The 17,554-nt window shown below is 40.2% G+C and overlaps 1 protein-coding gene across 3 annotated transcripts in view; it reads left to right on the top strand.

The window, feature by feature from the left end:
* SLC12A1 (solute carrier family 12 member 1) overlaps positions 1-17,554 on the top strand; it is a 101,976-nt gene that overhangs the window by 43,695 nt on the left and 40,727 nt on the right. For all 3 annotated transcript variants that reach the window (XM_019442196.2, XM_019442195.2, XM_019442194.2), the window contains exons 9-16: positions 2,195-2,279; positions 4,717-4,868; positions 6,020-6,127; positions 6,442-6,565; positions 8,338-8,439; positions 10,572-10,727; positions 14,117-14,216; positions 14,998-15,109. In XM_019442196.2, the coding sequence (XP_019297741.2) occupies positions 2,195-2,279; positions 4,717-4,868; positions 6,020-6,127; positions 6,442-6,565; positions 8,338-8,439; positions 10,572-10,727; positions 14,117-14,216; positions 14,998-15,109 (939 nt within the window). The remainder of the gene's footprint in view (positions 1-2,194; positions 2,280-4,716; positions 4,869-6,019; positions 6,128-6,441; positions 6,566-8,337; positions 8,440-10,571; positions 10,728-14,116; positions 14,217-14,997; positions 15,110-17,554) is intronic.

Here is a 17,554-nt window from a genome sequence, read left to right as displayed (position 1 = left end):
TGGCTTTCTGGAGGACTCTCTGGGGGAGGATCTCACTGAGCAATGGCCGGGTGCTGGCTTGCCCCGGAGAATGTTCCTGCTATTGTGCAGTGGCAGACACCCAGAGTTTATGGCAAATCACAACATACAACTGGCACCAGGTTTTGCTGTCCTCTGGCATCTTTGTTCTAATATCATTAAACGTGGCCACTCCCTGGGGTCTGTTGGGACCTATGCCTGTGGGGAGGCCATATGGCTTCTACCAAATGCTATCCAATCAGGGAAACTGCTTCTCTCCATGTGACCCTTCAGACCATGCTGCCTGCTCCTGGGGATTCACCCTCCTTTTTCACCAAAGCAATGCCAGGCACTGAGCTTGAAACTTCAGACTCTGAGCTCCACTGTTTATAGAATCTTGGTGGTATTGAAACCCTCTCCTTTCTCTCCTTTAGTGATTTTGGGGAACAGATTTCTTGTTCAATCCCCTGCGAGTATTTTCCCCCTCTCTCTCTCTCTCTCCAGTTACTTTCAAGGGGAGTGCTTTTCTTGTGCGATCCCCATGCACTGCACTCTCTGCCTTTCTCTTTCTCTGTCATTTCTCCATGAAAATGGATCCTTACCCTCTGTGGCTCTATAGCTTTTCTCTCCCCCAATTCACTTCTCCACACCGTGTACCTGCCAAATTCACTGGTTCCAATTATGCAGGGTTGTTGCATTAATTCTCAGATCAATTTCCTGGGTGTTCAAAATGGTTTGATGCTGATCTAGCTGCATTTCAGGGACGAGACAAGCTCAGGGTCCCTTACTACTCCACCATCTTAACTCCCCTGGGCAGACATTCCTAAAAGAATGGGGAGGAATTAATGATCACATAGTGGCTCCATAGGACTGGCATACTCCCATTAGGGGAAAATTTGTTTGTATATTTTATTTCCAGCTGTGAGGTTGGGTTTACATTTACCATGACTTGGCCTCTCTAATGAGTTGTGTTTTTTTAAATGTTTATTTATTTTTTAAGGGGGGGGGGGCATGAGTGGGGGAGGGGCAGAGAGAGAGGGAGACAAGAATCTGAAGCAGGCTCCAGGCTCCAAGCTGTCAGCATAGAACCCAACCAGGGGCTCGAACCTACAGACTGTGAGATCGTGACCTGAGCAGAAGTCAACACTTAACCTACTGAGGCACCCAGGCGCCCCCCCTTTTTTTCTTTTCCCTCTCTGATGGATTGGATCAGCAGATTTAAGTTAAAAACAAAAACAAAAAAATCTCAAACTTTGGCTGCATTTACTGCTTATTTGTATTGATAAATCTCAGGTCCTTTGGTGGGGGAACTAATATCTACCGAGATTGTGCCTCCCTCAATTCAATATTTATTGACTCCTACTATATGCCAGGCATTGTCCTGTATAAGCAATGAATACATTAAAATCTCTATTTAATAATCCCTGTTAAGTTGAATTCAATTATTTAGAAGTTATGCTGTGTGGAAATTGATTATGATATGACTTAGCCCCCAAAATGGGATATAAAATGGTATATTATATATGATGTCAGCTCAGCTCAGTGAATTTATATACATTCATAAGCAAGAGAAAAGCCCATTTTCTGGTATAAGCTTAAATTTGCCTCTTTCTTTATGCCTGCTTATGAAAATCAAGTATCTCCCATTGCAGTCATTCCTGAACTAGATTCCAAAAGGGAAATTTGAGGGGTTGGAGAATTTAGTACATCGTCCTTTTTGCTTAAAAGTTATTTTTTTTAAGCAAGCCTATGCTTGGTACAAAACTAATACACACACACACACACACACACACACACACAGATATTCTCGATGTGTATCAATGTGTGGGGTGTGTTTGGGGTCTTTCCCCTAATACTTTAAGGTCGGATACATCTGCATGAAATTCCCAGGGGATAAAAGGGAGGGAGATGCATTAGTGAGTGATCTAACTAGTTTACTTTTCTATAAAAACTCCATCCTGGACAGTTAGAGATCTCTTTCATTCAGCATGAAGATCTAGAGGTTTCTTTATTCACTCTGAACACGTGAACACCTCCAGAAAAAACTCAAGCTCACCATTTTGCCATTTGCTTGATCTTTTCTTTACAATGTGCCTCAGGAAGGGTAGATGAAAAATTTGAAATATAGTAATAACCCCAAGTCATTTCTGTTTCTTATTACATTGTCTCTTCATCCCACCACATTATTTTTTCAAAGGATCCCCAAGATGCCATCCCCAGAGGAACCATGCTGGCCATTTTCATCACTACTGTTGCCTACATAGGAGTTGCTATTTGTGTAGGTAAGTTGTATGTCTTTGGTGTAAGAATTCCAGAATTACAAGGAGTCTAGTCCTTTCATGTCCAGTGGGCTTTCAATGGATCATAAGTAGAAAGTTTTTTTTAAAGACAACATTTTTATTCCCCTCTGGATGCTTTAGGGGTTTGAATGCAATTAAGCTATAATATAGGTGTCTCGGGGTCAGGGCTAGGATAGAGTTAATAAGATTGTCATTCTGCCTGAACACAAAGAGAATCCAATTTAGCTACTCTAGGTGATAATCCCCCCTGCCAAAGATGTTTTGCAACCACCCAGCACCCACCTCCCTTGTCTTGGGAGGGAGGTGAGAAACAGCCAGAGAGAAGAAGCCAAAAGCAAAACAAGACAAAAACAAAAAGGCTTAGGAAAATATGAAAGATCTAGAATTGATGACTGTATCTCCTCCTTGCACTAACTGTCCCTAATATGGAAATGTCACTGTCACTAGTTGGCAGGAAATCAGAACAAGACCCAGCTGCCAGCAGTGTGGGTGGCCAGCCCCCACATTGCTCAGTGAACAGAAAATATGTGAATGCACCTGCTGTTCCTAAGCTGACTTTCATTCCACCTGGTGCCTGCAGCCACACCTCCTCCTGGTTGGGGGTCACTTCATGCTTATACCATAGTAGGAGAGGAAGCAATGTGGAACATTCAGAGAAGAAAACTCTTTTCTGTGCACTGCACAGAATATAGTTCCCCACTGCAGAAGCCCGGATGACCATTTTGCTGAAGGGCACATCCCAGTAGTCCTCTACTTAAAGGAAATTGGGGAACTGCATTTATCTTACTTTGGTTTGTGGAGAAAAAAGCAAAACAGTTAACTTAGATTCTTGCTCCTCTCACTGTCTCTTATTTGAGGAAAATGGATAATGTTAGCTATATTGCTGTGGCATTTTCAAGTTTAGTTACATGTAAAGAGATTTTATTCCAATACTTTAGAAAATTGACACATTTTTAAATGACATTGAAATCACCTTAAGTTAAATTTCCCAAATGGTTTTCTATCTCACATGAAGTAAAAATGAAGGAATGAGTAAAGTTATAGACCTGATTTCAGAGAATCTTTCAGTTTTTGCCTGGGGCGGAAAATCTGTTTCTATACTTTTCCCTGGAGAGGAGGATAGTCATGAGGTCTATAGCCTGTCATTAGTTATGGTTCATGGCTTGGCTTCACTGAAATTTGGGGAGTTGTATAATGCAGAAGCCAAAATATATGATTCAGAAAAGTCAGCTCAACATAAAAGAACAAAGCATAAAGGTAAAATCTAGAATGGATGGTTTTGCTTGGTAACCAACATCCGTGATTTCAACTGTTTAAGCAGTCCTGTCATGTTATGTTTACTGTGGTGGGGAGAGAATGGGCCCTTGTATGAATTGCATCACCAGAGAAAGATTACCACCTGACGGGGTACCTGTCACTGAGACCTCTCTTGAAGTTAATAGCAAGGGATGATGACTCCTACTGTCTGGAGTTGGAATTGCAGAATGAACAGTTTCATTGGTTGGGATTTAGTTTGCAAAACATGTATCCTTCAGGTGGTTCAGAAAAGTTTCTACATATTTCCCATGTATAGTCATATATTTCAATAATCCTATCAAATACATAGTGGCAGAGATTATAGTTATAAAATTCCTAAGGAAAGTCAGTGATTAAAATATCTATCAAGAATCTTTAAAAAGTTCATAACTCCATTTCTAGGAATCTACCCTAGAGAAATATGTTGAAATATGGAAGGAAATTTTGTGTACAAAGATGTTCATAATAGAATGTTTATAGTAGAAAATAACAGAAATACCAAAATGTATAAAAATAATGGAATACACTGATATTTGATAGAATATTATTTGACCATTAATAGTACCAAGGAAATCTTAATATTTTATCTCCCATTTCTTTATTATTTAAACCATTAAAATTCTATATAAAGTAGAATTAAAGCTATGTTTAAATAATTATGAAAGGACTATCATTAGTTGAAAACAAGGGCTCAGTTCTCTTAATTACCGGAATTCAATAATGCTACCCCTTGGTTCTCTCACCGTTGAGAAAATAAATCCTTCTACCTGCAAAACACCTGATCAGTAGTACCAAGCCAGATATATGAATCGAATACATATTATGTGAAAAGCATTGCCATGTGCATTTCAGAAAGTAATAGGGTTCCAACCCCAAGTGTCTTAAAGAGGTAGGTGAAAGCTTGGACTTAAAGCACCCAAGGCAGTGGAAGTGACAGCTTGTTAGAGACAGGGGGCACTCTCAAGCCTCTGAGAATGGGAACCTCCAGGTACCTGATCCCAGAATGACAAGAGAGGATGGCAATGGACCTGCTCAGACTCAAAGTAAACTATGATTTCAGAAGAAAACCTTATAGGGGGCAGAACACTTATAAAGAAATGACAAGCCATGGTTGTTTCCCCAGGAGCCTGTGTGGTCCGAGATGCCACTGGAAGCATGAATGACACAATCATTTCTGGGATGAACTGCAATGGTTCAGCAGCCTGTGGGTTGGGCTACGACTTCTCAAGATGTCGGCATGAACCATGTGAATATGGGCTGATGAACAATTTCCAGGTTTGAATGGCCAAAAAAAAAAAAAAAGTTGATTGCTATTTTCATTTGTAGAATGTCATGTGGAGTATAATGAAACTTCTGACTTTGCAAATGATTGATTGTGGATCCATTTGAATTCAGCAAGGAACAATTCATGAGTGAGGGAAGGGAACCCTATAGGCATTATGTAGTGGTAAATCCTGTGGTTACGTTTACTGTGGTGGGAAGAGAATGGGCCCTTGTATGAATTGCATTACCAGAGAAAGATTACCACCTGACATTATGCATCTTCCAATCAATTATGAAAGATTCCATGGCGGGGAGAAGGAGAGACTTAGATAGTTAGCACTTGGAATGCACGTTGTGCATGGACTTCAGTTTAGGAAAGGGCCCCAATGTGGTCCTGGAGTGCCTGCAAAACAAGGCCAAGAAGGAAATTGTGAGTGGCAAAAGGGGAGGTAAATGAGGGGGGAGGAAGAAGGGAAGTTGGGAAAGCTGCAGAACTTGAAACATCAATTTGTCTGAATGATTGGTGAGCAGAGGGAGAGGCAAATTTGTCTTGAAGGCTTCATTCGTACATTTTAACAACCAACAAAGAGAAATTAACTCAGTTGAAGTCATTATTCCAAAATATGCCTTAAATTGATAGAATCTCATCATGTCTAAGATCTAAAATTATATTTAATGATCACAGAGAAAGCAAATGTTTCAAAAGCTTCTATGTGCAGGAAGAACAAGAAAGTCTAAAGCTTTTCGGAAGACCAGAAAACAACTGAGCCCTCCCCAAAACTTATTTAAATACCAGTTCCTACTGGATAGGATTTCCCATTGTCCAGGAAACATATGCCCAAAAAGACAGGGGTAATGTTGTCAAAGTCCTTGAAATCATTTCCTTATTTATTCTTTCCAGTATCTTCTGGATGTATTGTGGTGAGCATTTCTTATTGTTATAAACAATGACAACAAAATGGCCATGTCCATTTTGAAAAAAACAAATATTGAGGAACTCGAGAATGAAGCAGGGGCGGGGGGCAATCTGGTTAGAAGCAATTAACTTGTAAAGGAGATTCCAAATCACAGAAAGTAGAAAGGGAAGCATTTGGATAAAATTTTGACTTTCTTTTTTAATTGTGTGATGGATGAGTCTCCTTACTGGAATGTCTTTTCTCAAGGTCATGAGCATGGTGTCAGGGTTTGGCCCCCTCATCACTGCTGGCATCTTTTCTGCAACGCTGTCCTCAGCCCTGGCCTCTCTCGTCAGCGCACCCAAAGTGTTCCAGGTGATACAAGCACAAGAGCATGTGCCTCTCCCTACATCTGTTTCCACTAAACTTGGATCAAGCTGAAATACTCATTCTCACGAGCAATCATCTTCCATCATTTTCTGAAACAGTTTAACGTTTGCATCTGGCTCAAATGCTGTCTGCCACATAGTCAAGATCGATTCAAATAATATAAAGAATGATAAACTGCAGTGTTAACTTGTGCCTATATCATGTACCACTTCATCTTTCCCCAAATCTTCTTGTTTGAATCACCTAGGGAAAATGTGCATAGATATAAATGACGAATATCTCCTCTTCTTTTCCATTAGGCGCTGTGCAAGGACAACATCTACAAAGCCCTGCAGTTCTTTGCAAAGGGATATGGGAAAAACAATGAACCCCTGAGAGGATACATTCTCACTTTTGTTATAGCCATGGCCTTCATTCTTATTGGTTCGTAGTTTTCTCTTGCTTCCTGAAAGCCAAGGAATTCTTCTGATTACTGTTAGGGTTTTCTTTTTAGCTTGACAAGTTACCTGTTTTATGTTTAATATCCCAATTCAGATTATTGGAGTCTGTCTAATCCAAGGAATCCTTGTGTGTAGAGAGCATTCGAGGACTTGAGGTAGACTTTGAATCTGAATGTTGGAAATCCATCCAACCCAACGCAAGAGAATCCTTCCTCCAAGCTCCCTGATATTGTGTAATTCCAGAGTCTTCCCCAGGTGCCACTTGTCTCTACCTCTCCTGGTTTGGCAGCTAGCAGGAGAATTGAAGTGTCATTTTCAAAATATGGTCCATTGACCACTTATATCAGAATCCGAATCACCTGGGGTTTGTTAATATGCCAGTTTTTGAGACCCAACCCCAGAATTAGAATCAGTGTCTCTGGGGATAAGGAACCTGCATGTTTTCAAGTTCCTCAGGAGATTTGTAGACCACTAAGGTTTGAGAACCACTTACCCAGACTGTAATCTCGGCTTCCTCTCCAAAGCGATATAGGAACAGCTGCACAATCTTGGAGAGGCACATTCATCATCTTTAGCCTGCACGTTCCTCGTTCCTCCCTAAGGTGCTACCATTGCTGGTGAGCCTATCAGAGGAAAAGAAGCCAAAAGCAAGGCCCTGATAACTGTGCCTAGAAGGGCAGAGCCTTCCTCAGCACAGTGGCACTAAACAACAAAGGCCCCTCATCATCACATGAACTCAGGAAGTGACTGTAATTCCTGAATCCTCATAAGATTTCTACAAGGTTGAAGAGGTAGAAAATATGACTGTCTGTGTTTTTTAGATTTTTAAAAGATTAAATGAAAAGTGATTATTTACAGAAAAGCTTCCATTCTATAACTTAAGCATAACACCTCAAATCATTGCCCTATAATGCATTTATGTGATCAAATAGCCCAAGTGTTAGAAAATTGTATAAATTAAATAATATCCTTAAAAATCACTGAGAACAGTGTAGACTAGCTTCATGGCACAAACTTCATGGCAGCCATTTTTGTGTATTCCTTGCTGGCATCTATGGTCTAGAATCACACCCAGATGCCACCTGTATTTGCATCACTGTGGTTGACAGTTAAATGATAATGTCTCTGAATTATTTCCTATATCATACAGTAAACAATTCAGCTAGGATTAAATCATATTGGATATTTAGGTACTGGGGTAAAAATTTTCTGGCACACCTTGAGAGGTAGAACTCTCTAGAAATGTTTAAAGGGGGGGGGCAGCAAATGACTAGCAAGAGTTGAGAGTCAAGAAGAGTAAGTTGGGTATAGAGATTTCCAATTGGGTATTGCTGGTGCCCTGGTATTTAATCTGTCACACTGCAGAGCTTAGTGACACAGGAGGAAAATAATTTCTCCTTGTATCCACAGCAGACAAAGAATAGAAGATATGGTACCTCTGGAATACCTACAGGGGAGTTTATCATCTGCCCAGTCCCCAAACCCTCTACCCATGCCCACTTGAATTACAGGTCTTGCCTATTGTCTATTTTCTCATTGGTAGGTTTTCTTGTATCTTACTTTGTGGAAACCCCGGCTGAAAAAATATTTTTAAATGAATGCGATCCCAAAGAAAAATCACTAACTTCTTAAACTTTGACAAATGCTAGCTATGTTTTCAATTTCCAAATAAAGTCAAGCTTCCAGGCTGTGACAGCTGTTCAGCCCCTGGTCTCATCACTCATATGTACATGCTCACTTCTGCTTCATTCACAGCGGAACTGAACACCATCGCCCCCATCATCTCCAACTTTTTCCTGGCCTCATATGCACTTATTAATTTCTCCTGCTTCCATGCCTCTTATGCCAAATCTCCGGGTAAGTTGACTTTTCGTAACTAAAATAAGCCTAAGAAGGCAGTTAGTTTGTCTCAATAAGATGAAATAAGTCCGTGAAAAGTGCTCAATCTGTGTTTATGTATTTCCTTATATCCTAGTGGGCAGCGTAATCCACTTTATTTTGGTGAGTTGGGGGGTGACTTCTGAAATAGAAAAAGAATCATTTGAGCAATGGCCTTTTTGACCAACCGTAAAGTCAATTTTCTCCTGCGGCAATAAATTATTCATTGCAAGAGAAACCACATTTATTTCAGCAGTAGAAAAACACCACTATTTATTTCCAGGGTGAAAGTGACCACAGAAGTGGAATAAATGTATATATTTGAAACTTCCTTACTATCAATTTGTTTCCTGCCCATGGTGCAGAAGAGAAGGATGAGTAGTTCCCATAATTACCTGCTGAGTACAGTCGATGCAGATTCGTATTGAAACCAGTGGCATCCCTGCCCTCCTCAGACTGTGGTTGAAAGTGGTGCAAAATTTCACGCCAAAGAACCTTCCCTGTCTAGTCACCTCTCACCTCTTCCTTGCTTTCATTCGCTATTAGAATTCCTTCTACCTTTCCACCAGAATAGATACTCATCACTATTGACCTTCAGAAAGTTCTTCACCATGAGAGCCTTTATCAGGGATGTAAACACATTTCCACTCTGTTAGGGCCTGCTGTGGTCACAAGCTTCCTTTGCAAAACCTGCTGCCAATAAGACAAAATATGGACAGAAGGGGAGCCTTTGTCCACTCAAGGCCACTGGGCTTCAGAGGACAACTGAGGAACTTTTGTTTCTGTTGTGTTGTCTTCTTTTAAGCAGAGAACAGAAAGTTCTAGTCAGTGAATACAACAAGTATAGAAATGTGTGCCTCCATGCCATGTTATGTTCATCTTTGAAAAGCAAGGTGAAATCATAGAGATGGGAAGGGGAAAGAGTGGAAAGGAAGGAGTGAAAGAGGAAGAAAGAAAAAGAGAGAGGGAAAAAAAACACAGAGACACATGGATACACAAACCCACAAAATGACACACATACTGCCTCTGCCACACACAAACACACACACACACGCACATACAGCCAGACTTGGAAAAATAAAGGCATTTCCAGGGATGTTCTCAATGTGCTATTTCCATCTGGTGGCCATTTCAGAAATTGCTCCTGAAGACTTTGAACGCTCTGTTGTGTTTTGGCAACTCCAAATTTAATATGTATTTCACCCATAGACCAAATACCCTTCAAATCAGAACTTCCCTAGCTGACCATACTGTCTCCCAGCTTCTTCACTGCAAGGAACATGGGAAACTTCCATGCATATATGAACCATGAGAAATATTTTCACTGTAAAATGTAAAACGTTAATGCATCAGGTTTAAAAGCTATTACAGAAAAACTTCTCCCTTTTTCTCATAGATTATTATTTCTGAAAGGGCAATCACTATCCTCTTAACATAAAGAAGGTAAAGACAGAACTATCAGGAAGTTACTGGCTTGACTTTTGATGAAGCTCTACCTTCTCCATAGGAACAATAAGCCCGTTGTCTTAACCTCCTCTTTCTTGGGCCACCAAGGAGTGTCTCTCCCTCCTCCCCACTAGACCCTACTCTTTCCATCTCTCCTAACTCCTTTTAACTCCTGATGGCATAGATATCAGAGGCTTAAGATTTCATAGTTTGGGAAGACTATTGGGGCATGCTGGAAATACAAAGAGGCCATGAGTAACACATTTTTTATATTTATAGCATTCTTATTTAGTATGCCTTCATAGGCCAGGAACCCAAGGTCACAGAAAACTAATAACAGAATAGGGAACTTGACCTAAAAGTTCTGATTTTCATGATAGGAAAAACTGTTGCCTGCATCTAAAAAATTTTTTAAGTTTATTTTTGAGAGAGACAGAGAACTCAAGTGGGGGAGGGGCAGAGAGAGAGGGAGACAGAATCTGAAACAGGCTCTACGCTGTCAGGGCAGAGCCTGATGTGGGGCTCGAACCCATGAACCGTGAGATCAACACCTGAGCCAAAGGCGGATGTTCAACCTGCACCCCAAGCTGCATTCTAATCATATGTAGTGGTATAAAGTAATAGTGTGAAAGTTTTTCTTATGCACTGAGATTTTTTTATTTCAGGATGGAGACCTGCATATGGAATTTACAACATGTGGGTATCTCTTTTTGGAGCTGTTTTGTGCTGTGCAGTCATGTTTGTTATCAACTGGTGGGCAGCTGTCATCACCTATGTCATCGAGTTCTTCCTCTATATATACGTGACTTATAAGAAACCAGGTAAGATAAGGACTGTACAGGAGGGGGTTTCCAAAGCACTCCCTAACTAACCATTCATTGAATAAATGTTTATTGAGCACCTCCTATGTGCTTAGGTGTGCTATGTGAACAGTGGATATTAAAAATATAACATAATAGTTAACCATATATACCATATATACCAAGCACTCCTTGAATCGTCACAATGATGCTGTATATCAGGTATCATTAGACCCATTTCACAGATGAAGAAACTGAAGTTCAAAGAGTTGACCGTTTGTCAAGGTGACAGGATGAGCTAGAGCTGACATTTTAAGTAGAGTGTATGATACCAAACCCCGTTATATCACCTTCTCAGAATCCTGCTAAATAAGATATAGTCCCTATCCTCAAGGAGTTCACTGACCCTCATACAAGCAAGTAACCATAATACAATATAGGAAGTACCATGCAATGACATGAGCGAACTACTGAGAAAAGGAGAGGGAGCGATTAGTTCTGATTAGGGTTGTCCAGGAAGACTCTTCTGGTTCGTGGCTTGCATTCCCAGGACTAACACTCAGTAGGCACTTAATAAATATTTTTTAAATGAACAAATCAGACAGAGTCAGGGAAGATTATTCTGGGCAGAAGGAAAAGCATGAATGAAGTTAGGAGGCATGCAGGAACATGGCTCAAGGCCTGTAACACAGATGGAGTTCTTGGGTGCTAAGGAGAAGGGGCAGAGGAGTAGGTTGGGCCAGATAAATACGAAGCATAATGTCATGCTAAGGATTCTGTGAGCAACAAGAAGCTGCCATAGATCATTCAATTAGAGCTGAACTTTGGGTGTTAACTTTTGAATCAACGAGAAGGATAGGCTGAAACTGGGAGAAGCTAGAGAGCAGAGTGTGGTACAGAGAGGCCTAGTCTCGGGAGCCAGATGGCCCCCAGCCACCTTCCTATGTCCCCTACCTGTACTGCACAAGGAAAGTAGAGAGGCAGTAACTAGCTTAGAGGGATTTGTTTGCTGTTTTCTTTACTACTTTACGCATCAGGCATAATTTACATATGGTAAGATACATCCCCTTTAGATGTACAGTCTATAGGTTTTGACAGATTTACACAGTCTTGTAACCACCACCACAACCAAGACAGAGGACATTTCCATCATCATCCAAAGTTCCTTCACACTTGTGTATTTGATCTCTTCCCCCCCTGACTCAGCCCCTAGTAACCACTGTTCTGATTTTGGTTGCTATAGCTTTGCCTTTTCAGAGTATTACATAGAATGATGCATTTTGTAGCCTTGTGTATGCTTCCTTTCACTTGACAGGATGTTTTTAGATTCATCCATGTTATTGCATGTGTAAGTGGATTGTTCATGTATGTTGAGTAGTAGTTCGTTGTATGAATATATCTGAAAAATTTAAGAACTGCATCCACCTGCTGATGGACATTTGGGTTGTTTCAAGCTTGGGATGATTGTATGTAAAGCTGTTATAAACATGCACACACAGGACTTTATGTGGACCTCTGTTTTCATGGCTCTAGGAGTGAGATATCTAAGAGTGGGTTTTCTGACCATGTAGTAAGAGTGTGTATATACATTTTTTTTCATAAAAAAATGCCAAGCTGTTTTGCACAGAAACCGTATCATCTTCTATTCCTACCAACAAGGGATGAAAGTCCTCATGCTCCACATCCTTGTCAGCACTTAGCATTGTCAGCTGATTAAAAAAATAAATAAAACTTTCTAATAGATGTGGAGTCCTATCATTATGACTTGCTTGCATTTTCCTAATGACTAATGATATTGAATATCTTATTTGCCATCCATCTATCTTCTTCGGTCAAATGCCTGTTTAAATCTTCTGCCCATTTATTTTCTTGTGCCTATTTATTTTCTTATTATTCAGTTCTGAGAGTTCTTTATATACTCTAGATGTAAATCCTTTAGTGGTACGTGTTTTGCAAATATTTTCTGCAAGACTATGACTTGCCTTTTCATTTTCCTTACAGTTTGTTTTGAAGAACAGACATTCTTAATTTCTTTTTTTAAAAACATTTATTTATTTTAGAGAGAGAACACAAGCTGGGGAGGGGCAGAGGGAGAGAGTGGAAGACAGAACCTGAAGCACGTTCTGCGCTGTCAGCACGAGGCCTGATTCCAGACTAGTCTATTCCCTGCTTTTAACCAAGTCACCTTACTTTTTTGTTGTTGTTTTCATTTTTTTTTAATGTTTATTTTTGAGAGAGAGAGAGAATGATAAGTAGCAGGAGAGGAGCAGAGAGAGAGGCACACACAGAATCCAAAGCAGACTCCAAGTTCTGAGCTGTCAGCCCAGACCCCCACACAGGGCTTGAACTCATGAACTGTGAGATCATGACAGTTGGATGCTTAATCGACTAAGCCACCCAGGCACCCCTCTTAATTTCTAGAAAGTCTAATTTATCATTTTTTTTATGATTTGGCTTTTTGCTTCTAATCTAAGATATCTTTCCCTAATCTAAGGTCACAAGCTTCTTCTAAAAGTTTTAATGTTTCAGATCTTAAATCTATGCCCATTATCCAGTTGGAGTTAATTTTTACACATGGTATGAGGAATGGTTCAAGGTTCACTTTTTACTTATAAATATCCATTTGACTAGTAGGAGTTTTATAAGAACAAAATAACCTAACGTATGCTAAATACCTGGTGCAATCAATACTAACTCAATATTAGTCTTTTTTTTTTCCTCCAGATAATTATTCCCCACCATCTCCCTGCCTCTTCCAAGCAAGACTAGGGAGATGACTCTATCTACCATCTGGAGTAAGTCTGTACATTCCCATCAGGACTGCCTCTTATAAAGTTTAGAGGCCCCATCTAATATTTAATTTATTTAAAAAAAAAATGGTAGGAGATGGTAGCACTTCCCTCCCTTATTACGAAGATCAGGCCCTAAAACATCAAACTAAAATGCTTGCCAAGCTCTCTTTATAGACACCCAAGAGGAAGAATCCCTGAGCTATTCAGTTTTACTATTCAAAATATAAAGATTGCTACACACTATCTGTGTTTACAGAAATGCCTCTTTTCTTTTCAATTCAAGAATTTATGAAGACCTTTTGAATTTACTTAGGGACTAACCTTTTCCAAGTCTATCCACTTGCAACGTGGTTGTCACATAGCCTCTCTCACCAAGCAAAATTTCTGGAGCCGAATCTTTAAAGTCTGACCCTTAGCTGGAAAGAGAGATCTCACTTCTAAGAATTCATAAAGTGTTCATAAAAGGACACAATGGTATCTCTAGGAAATGCCACATTGTGTTTTCTCTAATTTGGGCACTCCTCACTGATGAGATAGCCAAGGAAAATCATAGAAGGCAACAGCTTACACAGAGGGAAGGTCAATGCTTTTAATGCCAAATTCTTCCATTGTCCACAGATGTGAACTGGGGCTCCTCCACACAGGCTCTTTCTTATGTGAGCGCATTAGACAATGCCCTGGAATTAACGACCGTGGAAGACCATGTGAAAAATTTCAGGTAAAGTTAACCTCTCAGGCATCTTGGCATTGCTCTACATTGAAAGTGGTTTTCCTTTATGGGAGACAAATGCACTAGAGTAGTGATACACTTTATGGGTATATTCTCAGAATAGGCAGTCCTACAAAACTGCCTCATTTTCATGACAACACCTCTATGAATGAGTGTTTCTTCTCTTCCACCCTGAGCTATGCCCACTCTCAACTATAAACCATCATAATGCCAGGTGTCACCTTCCATGCACAGAAATAGAGAGGTGATCCAAGAGTGTGATTTTAGAGAGATGTTCCCAAATCCCCCAAAACCTTAATCATTGGTGCTGTCTTCTTTCAGCTTAAGGCTTTGTGGCTTACTGAATTCTCTTAGGAAAAGTAACATTTTAAACTCTTCATTAGTTATATCTTATTTTGAATGGAACCTAAAAAAAATGAGCTTTGCAAGGAAGATGAAGGAAAGCAGCATGAAAAGGCCAGCTGGAGAGTAAGAGGTCACATTGGGGATTTAGGATAGGGTAGTATCTGGAGGGAAGAAAACAGGGGTAAACCCAAGACCACCTTTTTTGTACTTCACATTTTGCCATGACTAATGAACTAAGAATACAAAGATGGCAAGATGAACAGGTAGGATGATTCAAGAATTCTGATGAGAAACCCAAGAACTATTTAGGGGAGAAGTTTTCCCATTTGCCAAACCCTCTGTTCCTGCCATTTCCATCAGGGTTGTTCTGGTTCATAGGCTTCTTGAAACGGCTAATTTCACATCTTCTTTTCTCCATTTCCAGGCCCCAGTGCATTGTCTTAACAGGGGGACCGATGACAAGACCTGCTCTCTTGGACATTACTCATGCCTTTACCAAGAACAGTGGCCTTTGCATCTGCTGTGAAGTCTTTGTGGTAAGAGCCACTTCATCCCAGGAAGGTGCTTTCCCTCCCTGTTCACCTTGTGTTGTTTTAGGCGAGCCAAGTGCGTACAGGCAGTGATAAGAAAATGGCAAGGCAGTTTGGACAGGAGCCCTTTTCCTTGATTCATAGAGCAAGGACTAGCAAAGGCCGTGATCCTGAATTTAAATAAGTAGATAAAAAATGTTTCAGATTTCATGGGAGACCAACTAAAAGTGATAAATATTTCCAAATGATGGCCTTTGAGACAAGAAAAAGAGAACTGGCTCAGAAATAAAATGAAGGCATTTGGGGTGGTAACTGTCCACAGAAATATAAAAGCACGGAATGAGCCAGAGAGTACTATTATATAGATTAACTGATGAGGAGAAAACCAGACATAATGTCCTGAAATGACAGCACATAGAATTTAGATTAAATATTTGGATAAAATTGATGACACTACAGATATCTAGGGAATTAAACCAAGTTTCCCATGCCTTAGATAAACATTTGGAGCTGAATGAATTCATTTTTTTTAGGAAGTGTGTAGTAGGCTAATGATAACTTATTGATGGTTTTCCCAGGAGGTATTAAAAGTAGATGCTAAGAATTTAACCATGATTCTTGACCAATTACCAATCTCTAAAGTGAGGAGAAAGCATGAAAATTCTAATAAAATAGTAAGTCCAAGTCCTCCAAATCAGCCTATCTCTACTTGTGTTCCCATAACAATCTCACACCTTCTACCTCCATCTCTACCTCAAACTCTGTCTCTGTCTCTCTCCCTCTCATACACATACACACAACTCAAAATTCTTAGCTCCTTCAATGTATTTTTATAGTACCTATCAATTCTTTGAAGCTTTTTCCTAGTTTTTCTTATTTGAGGTATATAACAGCCGAGTTAGGTGGGAAGGAACAAAGAATGCCTTTTTTTGTTTTATTGGTTGGAAAAGTGAGATGCAAGAAAATTGAATTATTGCATAGGGTCACATGATAAGAAAGCGGCAGAACCAGGATGTCAGTCCAGGCCACCGGATTGTGCTCTGCGTTACCTCATGAGGAGAAAGCCTTAGCAGACTTGTGTCCTTGGGAGTGCTGATAGAATCAGGTACCACTACCCAAACTTCCGGTGCTTGTCAGGAATAGGGCTGTCAGGAAGCCGTGTAACTCTGGGGCCAGTCAGCTGGGCCATGATGCAGGGACAAATTTACCGCACATCGTCATGACCAGCACTTAGGCATCTTTTTATACTTGGCAGTACTCTAATACTTGCTATATGAAGCGAGTTGGTCACATTCTCCTTCCTTTAAGTGCTCATATGCTAGTAACGGAGACAATAGAACTCAATGCAATTATCCAGAAGGGGAGTAGAAGGCACCCTACCAACTACATAAGATTGACAGGTTAAGTAATGACCAACTGTGACTCCAGAGGATTTTTAAAAATCTTATCAAGCACCCTTCTCTCATATTATCAACTTTTGTGCCCTGGATTACTGAATTTCATTTTGGTCAATATAATACAGGAGCTGGTTTTGATGGAATAAGCAGTTTGGGGTGTTTTTCTTCTCCAGCAATTTAGAGAAAACTTAGTTTAGCAGGCAATAAAAAATCTTTAGGACAGAAGAAATGAACTGAGAGTATGAACAGTCCTATATTGGCAAGGGAGAAAAGGTCTTCTAATAGAGACAAGGGATATTGCTTTTAATTAACCCTTTGCTGCTTTCACTCTAATAAAAGAGCGTGATTGTGGAGTATCACGTGAAGTAAGCATCCTTGTCTGTGCCTCCAATAGCCCTGTTTTCTGACAGGTATATTGGACCACATTATATATCATTGTGCTGGTCTCTCTGAGTAAGGCCCATGAGTCATGCTCCCAGGTCCTGAGGTTCTCTCAGGGACAGGAAATAGTTACTGCATCAGTTAATGACTTTCCAGTTAGTTACTCTCTGTGAGCTCCTGGGGCTGCAGATGCTGTCAGCATTTTTCAACTCTAGACTTCGTCGTCAATCATCTTTGCAAAGAAACAGATGGAAAGTGACATGGGGGGAGGTCAGCATACCACCAGAAAACTTTTTCCGAAAGCACAGTTATTGGTGGTTAGGCCAACCTATGGGAAAGGTCAAATAAGAAAAGATAATGTTGAGAGGTGACAATGCAGTTTTTAACTCTGGGAAGCTGGTGCTCATGGGCTTTTGAGACACATGGTCAAGTTCTGAATCACTCTTTGCCACCTGTTAGCTGTGAGTCCTTTAGGTACGTAATTTAGTCTTACAGTGCCTCGATGCTCTTTCTTTTTTTAGAAAATGGGAAGAATAATAACAACATTAGCACCTATGTTACACAGCTATTGTGAGAATTCTATCAGATGATCTTTCCAGTGCCAGCTCAGCATCTATCAAACAGTAAATGCTCAATTAATTATAGTTGTTACTATTGGTATTGTTATTTTCAT

The sequence above is a fragment of the Panthera pardus genome, unplaced genomic scaffold (genome assembly GCF_024362965.1).
Source record: "Panthera pardus isolate Hobbes unplaced genomic scaffold, ASM2436296v1 HiC_scaffold_24, whole genome shotgun sequence".
In the NCBI taxonomy this organism is placed as follows: Eukaryota; Metazoa; Chordata; class Mammalia; order Carnivora; family Felidae; genus Panthera; species Panthera pardus.
This window is presented reverse-complemented; position numbering and strand designations above follow the sequence as displayed.